The sequence below is a fragment of the Suillus plorans genome (genome assembly GCF_016647745.1).
Source record: "Suillus plorans strain S12 chromosome Unknown HD556scaffold_13, whole genome shotgun sequence".
Classification (NCBI taxonomy): domain Eukaryota; kingdom Fungi; phylum Basidiomycota; class Agaricomycetes; order Boletales; family Suillaceae; genus Suillus; species Suillus plorans.
In genome coordinates, this window is record NW_024537397.1 from 742,729 (window position 1) to 751,527 (window position 8,799).

The window sequence follows — 8,799 nt, forward strand, 5'->3', positions numbered from 1 at the left end:
ACGATATCACTGGTCCGGCCAGTGCCAGAAAACGTTGCTCATGGGGCGGCTGCTCCAAAGTGCTCAAGAAGGGGAACATGGCCAGGCACATCCTCACTCATCTTGGAGTAAAGGTTTGCTGCTCCGTGTGCGGAGTCGTGAAGTGCCGTCATTATGTCATCCGTGCACATATCAGATCCTCGGAATTGTGCCAATTGGCGTCCGCTGAAATCGTTCACGGACCTGAAGGGCATCTTCTTGTACCCACGAGTTGGGCTGCTGCCCATGAATATTAATATTTCCAGCATATGCTCGCTGTTCGTTTTGTGACATTTTTATTGGAAATGTAGGCTCTCGAATAATGGGTGGTGGTGAAAAGTTATGCTTACGAGTATATGTTCATGGTGAGATTGAGGGTGTGACGGGGTATTTGGAATGAAGGTTAGCTGCTGAGCGGTTAATGTCATGGATAAAGAGTCTGAAAGAGTACTAGTATAACAAATGTCATAGATATTCTTACTTTGTTTCAAGGTATCGCCTGTCCAACAACAGGGCGTAATTGCTGTAAACGACGACCGATATTTTTGCTGCAAAATTTCACCGGAGATCTGCACATTTGCATTTGCTGTGTTACTTAAAAGAGGTTCCAACCAGTGTTTGCGTAGATATACAGCGAATGTCCTCGGGTTTAAGTTATCGCCCAGTCAGAATAGCAGTAAGTGGCTCGATTAACGCAATGTGTTCGAGGCTAGCGACCGACTCCACCGATATGTGATGACTCATAAGACGCCTCTATCGGTTATGGAAAGCCTAACAGCCGCGCTCTGTTACCACCTGTGACATGGCCCATAAACGGTAGTCACAAGTTGTGGACTCCGAACACCTCTGATGTTGCTTTTTATTATTTTTCTCAAGGCTTCTCAGTACGCGGATTTTGTTGTGAGCACCAGTGAGCTATAGGTCATTAAACAGAGCGCGGCTGTCCGGCTATCAATCAACTACTTCACGACAAATCACCACTCGTCTAAACTATCATCCCCTTCGTCATCCGTGAACTCCCACACAATCAAACCATTGAAATCCTCCTGGAGGACTGCATCAGCGTGTTCAAGTTGAATGTCAGGTTCGTCATCAGCCAGTAAAGCATCCAGCTGCCTGTGATGAGAAACATCTGTAACGAATTAGCATGACCCTACACGTAAAAATCAATGTGAAGAACCCAACCTATACCGCGCCCACCACGGACCCCTCCCATATAATAAAAACCGCTATCGTCTTCCTGGAAATGTAAGTCTTCATGATTCGCGAGCAAAGGTAATTCATCATCATCTGTAGGCGTGATTTCAGCAGGTAAATTGTCGCTGAGCTGGATGGCATTGAGCATATCCAAGTATACTCCCCAGACGGAGTCGCGGGTGATGATGGGACACCCCAAGTGGTCGTAGCAAGAAGCAAGGTGATCACCGAGAGTTGGCGGCACAAGGTCAAATACTGTGTGCGAAGGGTTGATATAGGCACTACGAATACCATCAATAGCACCTGGCTCAATGCCGATCTAGTACACATAGCACGTGAATTAGTCCTATGTCAACAATGCCAAGCCAGACTAAGACATACCTTGAAATCAAGCGCTCCAAAGTCTTGAGGCGAATTATATATCAGCTCCGGAATTCCATGTGGTAACACCTTGTTACGATCGCGCCGTTTCGCGGTGTTATTAACACGATCCTTGTATGCATTCAGCTCTGTTTGCAACCATGGGATAAAAATCCAGCGGAAAATCATACTATTCAAAGAATTTTTTCAATCAAGTGTAGATACCAGCGAAGATATGATCACTCACATTTGCAGGGTATTACCAGCATCATACCAGCCATTGTGCACACCAGTGTCCAAAAGATTCTCGAAACCGGGTGTGAAACGACGCCGAAGCTGAGACTGTTACGACTGGGATGAGTCGAGCTATCTCTGTCTGAGTAGACAATCGGCAGGATGCCAGATAGACGTAAGTCTGCTCTCGATTGAGAGATCAAGTGTTTCTGGCTAAGGCGAGTGTCGCTGACTCCCTTAGAATAGTAGTTCTTAGGCAGCAAGGTTGGAGACCTTGCTGAAGGACAATGTTCCAGGTAAAACCCAGTAGATTAAAGTAAAGAATACAACTGTGGGTAGGTAGGTTTATATACCAGTGTTCAAGCGGAGCTTGTAAATGTGTTATCAAGATAGAAGCAAAGAAGAGGCGGACAGCCCGCTTTGGCAAGATAAGAGATAGGCATGATAAGAGATAAGCGTGGTACGGACGGCCCGTTTAAGAAGCAAAGGAAAATGAGTATGGGGGCCTCTCTAAATGTTATTGTAACATTACCCCCCTGTTACGGTTGAAGTCTCCGACTTCAATTATTCTTCGGTGTCGCAGTATTCGTTCATGTAGTCGTAGTGGATGGGATCTGCGTCAGCGTTGCAGAACTCTGGTTCATTATACCTGGTGGCGTAATCCCGGTTCGCCCTTTTTATTTCTTCCAGAAGTTCTTCATCTTTCCTGGCCTCCCATGCCGCTGGTGCTTCATAGAAGCCTTCATCGGTATAGACCAATGGGAATAGTTCTTTCTTCGCAGCGTAAGGGCAATAAATAGAAAGATGGCCGGGTTTCTGGGCCTGGCAGATGCGACAGTAATATTCAGGGCAATTCTTGTGACGGTGCCCAAGTTTCTTGCAGACGCGGCAGACGAAATTGTCCGCGGAAAACTGGGGTTGCTTTACAGTGATGACGTCGGGGGTTTCGGTGAGGTCAATGACTTCACGCTTCTTTCCCTTAGAAGCTCTAGTCTTTGACACTCCGTGCACGGTAGCCCCTCTACAGGTCTTTCGTTTGAAGACGACGGTGGGTTCGGGGATGGGGAGTGGTTCTTCGACTGGTGTCGGTTGAGCAGCAGGCTGAGTCTCTTCTCCAGCCGTATCTGCAGCAAGTACGTTGCTGGGGGGAGCGCTAGTAAAAGGGCTTGGCGGGCGACCGACTTCGGTCCGGTTTCGTTCTTCAACAGTCCGTATAACTGACTTGCAGATAGTGCTAAAAGCAGAAGGAAGCAGCTGAATCTCAAGGCTGCGTATTTGTCTCTGGAGGTGCTGGCATGCGAGTCTGAGGGCATCGTTTTCGATTTCTTTGAGTCTGAGTTCAAGAGCGGCGGTGGCGCGTATGATGTGAATCTGGGATATGACAGGGGCGGCAGCGGACGCGGGTGCTTCAGCGAGCTGTTTCTCAAGCTCAATTGCGTGGGGAAGGGATAGCAGAGTGGTCTCGACGATGGCGTCGTCGTCCAGGTTAAGGATGTTCGTTTTGTACGAAGAGTTTCCGAGTGAGTGCGAGGATGATGATGATGATCCAGTAGGGGAAGGTGTCAAGGGTGGAGACATGTTACTTGGGATTTGTTCGTAGGGGAATGATTCGTTCAGTTCAACTTGTGTCTCTTCTTATACGTGGTTAAGAGTTCTTTCGAACTCCGCAAGTTTTCTTCGGGTATCCATTCGTTGCTTCCGGGGGAGTAGCCTATCCATGATACCAGATAGCGTCTTCGTTTACCCGTACCCTTATGGCTAAGAATAGCTTCTATTTCGTATTCTTCTTCGCCATTGATAACGTCAGGTGGTGGTTCGGCGTAGTTTGGTCCGTGTATCTCTGTTTCGCGATAGGAGGATAGTTCAGAAGCGTGGAACGTGGGGTGGATCTTCCATTGTTCTGGAAGTTTCAGGGTGAACGTGATGGGCGATAAGACCGCGGTGATAGGGAATGGTCCGTATCTCTTGGGCGCAAGTTTCCTAGATGGTAATGATGTGCGGAGATTGGTGGCTGAGAGCCATACCTTATCTCCCGTCTTCCATGGTCGGTACTTTTCCTGGCGAGACCTTTCTGCCATTCGTTGCATAGCGATGTTATGGCAGGCAAGAGCTTCTTCTCGTATCTTCTGGAGGTTCCTAAGTCTTTCTTCTGCTGCCGGCGTGTCTGATACTGATAAGATGTGTGGGATTCCTCGTGGTTCGTAACCCATCATGAGGAAGAACGGGGAGGTATTCCTGGCATCGTGTTTTCGATGATTATGGACGAATTCGGCGATAGGGAGATGATTGGACCATTCTAACGGATTGCTTCTACAGTAGATCCGTAAGTAGGTTTCTAGTTCTTGGTTGAGTCGTTCTGTTTGTCCGTCTGTCTGGGGGTGGTAGGCGGTCGATGCGGCAATCTGATATCCGAGGAGTCGGGCAAGTTCTCGAGAGAATTTCGAAATGAACTGTGGTCCTCTATCTGAGATCACTTTCTCGTGGAGGCCAAATCTTTTGAACACGTTTTTGAGAAATAGTTTGGCCACTCCTTCGGAGGTGATGTTTTTGTTGCATGGTGAAATAATTACCCCCTTCGTAAGCCCATGATCTACCACGATCATGATAGAGTCAAAACCGCCCGAGACGGGAAGGTCGGTGATAAGGTCGACAGACACTTGGGAGAAAGGGCGAGTGGCGGTGGAGGGGATTGGGCGCAATGGCGGGGTAACAGGGTGTGTGTCAGCCTTCATTTGCTGACACAACGCGCATCCGTCGACGTATTTACGGATGTAAGTTCCCATGGCCGGCCACCAGAAATCTCGTTTGACGAGTTCTTCTGTCTTAAATCGGCCGGGATGTCCCGCCGTAGGATGATCATGGTGTTTGAATAACACGTCATGCCGTTGGGCTGCTGGTACGTAAGCTCTATGTTTATAAAGAGGACACCATTGATGCACGTCCAATCGGAAAGGGCAGATTTCATCGGGGGAAGGCATACTCCGTCCAATGCTTCCAAGGCGGTCTGGTATATGGGGTCTTCAGCGGAGTGGCGCGCAATACTTTCTGACAAATCATTGTCAATGAGTCGTACGAACATGGTATCGGGGAGGAGAACGCGATTCTCATTATCATCTTTTCCGAGTGAATGGTCCGGACGTCGAGATAGGGCATCAGGAGCGGCTAATTTGGTTCCTGCGACGTGATGCAATTCCAACTGATAATTGGAAAGGACGAGTTGCCAACGCGCCTGTCTTCGTGTCAGCTTTTGGGCGGAGCGGAAGTATAGGAGGTTCATATGATCCGTGAATACTATCACGGTGTGGGGGCTTCCTTCCAAATAATGGCGCCATTCCGAGAGTGCCCGAATGACCGCTAGCAATTCTCTGTCAAAGATTTCATAGTTTCGTTCTGCGGGGTTGAGAGATTGGGATAGGTAACCGCATGGGTGGTACATTCCATTGTCATCAGTCTGCAGCAATACTGCTCTGGTTGCTGCTAATGATGCATCGGTAGCAATTGCGAACTGACGAGTTGGGTCCGGGTTTCTTAGCACTGGTTGCGATAAAAAGGCGTTTTTAAGGTGGTCAAAGGCGTTCTGACATTTGTCAGTCCAAACGAAAGGGTGGTCTTTCTTCGTGAGGTCGATAAGGGGTCGAGCGATATCCGAGTAGTGAGCGATGAACGTCCTGTAGAAATTGCAGAATCCTAGGAAAGACCGTGTGTCTTTTAGGTTCCCCGGGGTTGGCCAATGTTTAATTCCGTCTACTTTGGCGGGTTCCATCCCTACTTCTCCTGGTCGGATCATCATTCCAAGATATTCTACTTCTCGCGCATCGAAGGTGCATTTTTCCGGTTTAACGAATAGTTTCTCTTTTCGAAGGATGTCGAGGATTTCGATGGTTCGTGCTTGGTGCTGCTGAAGATCCTTCGAGAAGATTAACAGGTCGTCCATGTATATGACTAGCCATCCCTGGTTTATCTGCTTCTGGCAGAGGTTGGTCATGAATGCCTGAAAGGTTGTGGGGGAATTCGTTAATCCAAAAAACATGACTGTTGGCTCGAACAGTCCTTCTTGAGTGGTAAACGCTGCTTTCCATCGATCTTCTGGGTGGATCCTCACGTTATTGTACCCTGATCTTATGTCGATCTTCGTGAAGTACTTGGCGTCATAGAGTTGTTCAATGAGGGATTTTGGCAAGGGAAGGGGATACTGATTTCGTACAGTCCAATCGTTGAGATACCGATAATCTTGACAGGGACGCAGTTCTCCACTTTTCTTTCCTACGAAAAAGAATCCGCTGGCTTGGGGTGATTTGGAGGGGACGATGAAACCTTTTCTGGTGTTTTCCTCGATAAACGTTTTGACAGCTTCTCGTTCTTTTCCTGATAACGGATAGACTTTTGACGTTTTGGGCACGAATCCTGGTTTGAGGTCGATACGATGATCTACCCCGGGTCTTTCCGGCGGGAGTTTGTTAAGACCATCTTTGGCGAAGACGTCTTGATACTGATGGAGGAAATGGGGAACGAGTTCTTCGAAAGTTTTCTTCTGTTTTTCTATTTCTCCTGCGACCGCGAATTCCTGGGCTTTATTACTCGTCTTTCCGTAGTTTTGTTCCCTTTTTGATGTTCCGTCTCGAACGAGCGGGGTATCGAAGGTTATATCTTCTATGATGCGTACGGTGGAGCCATCAGCGGCATATTCGACGAGTACTTCGTCGTCGGCCAGTTGATAGGCTAATGGGTCAACGACTGGAGTTTTGAAATTTTCTGACCAGACGTCCTCCTTCGTGTCATAGTTGGGGATTTCTTCATCAACTACTTCTTCTACAGAAGCGGTATAGGGGGAGGTGGTTTCCTTAGTTGCCACCTTCACCTGTATCGGCTTCCGTAGTTTGGAATTTGTCCAAGTTCGGGTCGTTTCTTTTCTGACTTCTTTTTCTTTTCTGAAAAGCGGCGGGAGTGACTTCTTGCGTCTTTTTCTGTCAATGTTTTTCTCTATGGCGAGCGACCTTTTCATCGATGGGAGTGATACGGTCTTGGCCTCCCAATCGATCTGGGGTTTCAGTGCAGCAAGCCAGGGGAATCCTAGGAGGATTTTGTCCTGTTTGGCTAGCTTTGCCACATTGAATTTCCCGATCATGGTTCGTTGATCGATTTTGATCGTGAGTATGCAGTAACGAGAGATGAGTCCTCCTTGAGCGTCTGACCCATCGGCGGTGATAACAGGGAAGGGTCGTGAGAGTTTATGGGTTCTTATTTTGTGCCTTTTACAGAAGGTATCGCTGATAAAGGTGCCGGATGCTCTGGAATCGATAACCATGGATGTTTCGACGGTTTGTACGCGTTTATCGGAAAAAATGGATGCAGGAATTCTTAATTCATTTCTGGTTCCGATAGAACGTATTAGTCGTACATGAGCAGGAGTTACTGACGTCGAGGCAGTGTCCCTTTCTAAAAATCCATTTCCACGAAGCGGCGTTCTACTTCAGTGAAGTCGCTGTCTTCTTCTTCTTCGACTTCTTTGGCTTTTTCTTTCATAGTCTTCCTTCGGACTGGTGCTTTCCTTCTCGGAGTTTCCTCTTCGTTCCTCTCCTTCTTCCTTCTGATGGGGTTCCTGGAGGAGGAAGCGCGACTTTCGACTTCGTCGTCGCTGCTACTTTCTTCTTCCTTGTTTCTTCGGATCTGTCCTCTTTCTCTTGGGTGGAAGGAGGTGTCGTTGGCACGGTGTCCTACTTGGTGACATTTGAAGCATCGTCCTTCTTTGAGGTGTTTCTTTAACTCTGCGTCTGAGAGACGGCTTATGCGGTCGACTTCCATGTCATCGTCCCTCTTTGGAACGTAGTGTCTATTTCCGAAGTTCTTCTTCTTCTGTTGCTGGGGTCTTTCTTTCTTCTTGATGGCTTTCCATCTTTGGAAGGCGTTATCGAGATTAATGCAGGAGTTGACGACGGTGTCGAAGTTATCGAGAGTTTCGCCTGTCCGATGCAGGTTGTCCTGAAGCCCGTAGTCTAGGCCTTGTCGAAAGAATTCGATGAGGGGGGCTTGTTCGGTCATTCCTGCTCGGTGTGCGAGGAGTTTGTAATTGGAGATATAGGTGTGGAGATCTCCTTTCATCTCTAATCCTCGTATCTTCATCATGGCAGTTCCGGCGGGGTCCATGGGTTTAAAGGCTTCGTCGAAGTCCTTTTTGAATTTGGCCCAGGTACCGTAGCCGATCATTTGTCCAGAGGTGTCTTTCCTCTTGGGGTCTAGGGCTGCTTCCATGAAGTCTTCTGCCCAGGCTGCTGCGTTTCCTTTCGTCATGTAGGATAACACAAGAATGATCTTCTTCTTATCATCAACGTAGACTTTGTCGTTAATGTCGAGGTATGCATGACATTTCATCATGAATCTCTTCGATTCTTCTCTGTCTCCATCGAATTCGGGAGGGGAACCGATCTTTAGTTCTATTTCTTTGTTCTGGGTCGTCATGGCGTTCAAAGGAGGAATGGTTGGTAGCGCTCCTAAGTTCAAGGCTCCGATCAAAGGAGTTAACGAAGTCGTGGTGTCGGTTTCGTTGCAGATGGCAACGGTTCAGGTAATAAGACTTTAATCTTTTGTTACGACTGGGATGAGTCGAGCTATCTCTGTCTGAGTAGACAATCGGCAGGATGCCAGATAGACATAAGTCTGCTCTCGATTGAGAGATCAAGTGTTTCTGGCTAAGGCGAGTGTCGCTGACTCCCTTAGAATAGTAGTTCTTAGGCAGCAAGGTTGGAGACCTTGCTGAAGGACAATGTTCCAGGTAAAACCCAGTAGATTAAAGTAAAGAATACAACTGTGGGTAGGTAGGTTTATATACCAGTGTTCAAGCGGAGCTTGTAAATGTGTTATCAAGATAGAAGCAAAGAAGAGGCGGACAGCCCGCTTTGGCAAGATAAGAGATAGGCATGATAAGAGATAAGCGTGGTACGGACGGCCCGTTTAAGAAGCAAAGGAAAATGAGTATGGGGGCCTCTCTAAATG

General features: G+C 47.7%; 1 protein-coding gene across 1 annotated transcript; it reads right to left on the reverse strand.

Annotated features, from left to right (window-relative positions):
• Positions 1-1,171: 1,171 nt before the first annotated feature.
• HD556DRAFT_1232465 (uncharacterized protein) lies at positions 1,172-1,917 on the reverse strand (the record flags this gene model as incomplete). The annotated part of the gene is made up of 3 exons (XM_041297511.1): positions 1,172-1,534; positions 1,597-1,765; positions 1,823-1,917. Coding segments are annotated over 3 exons (627 nt in total), but the record flags the coding sequence as incomplete, so codon positions are not given.
• Positions 1,918-8,799: the final 6,882 nt, after the last annotated feature.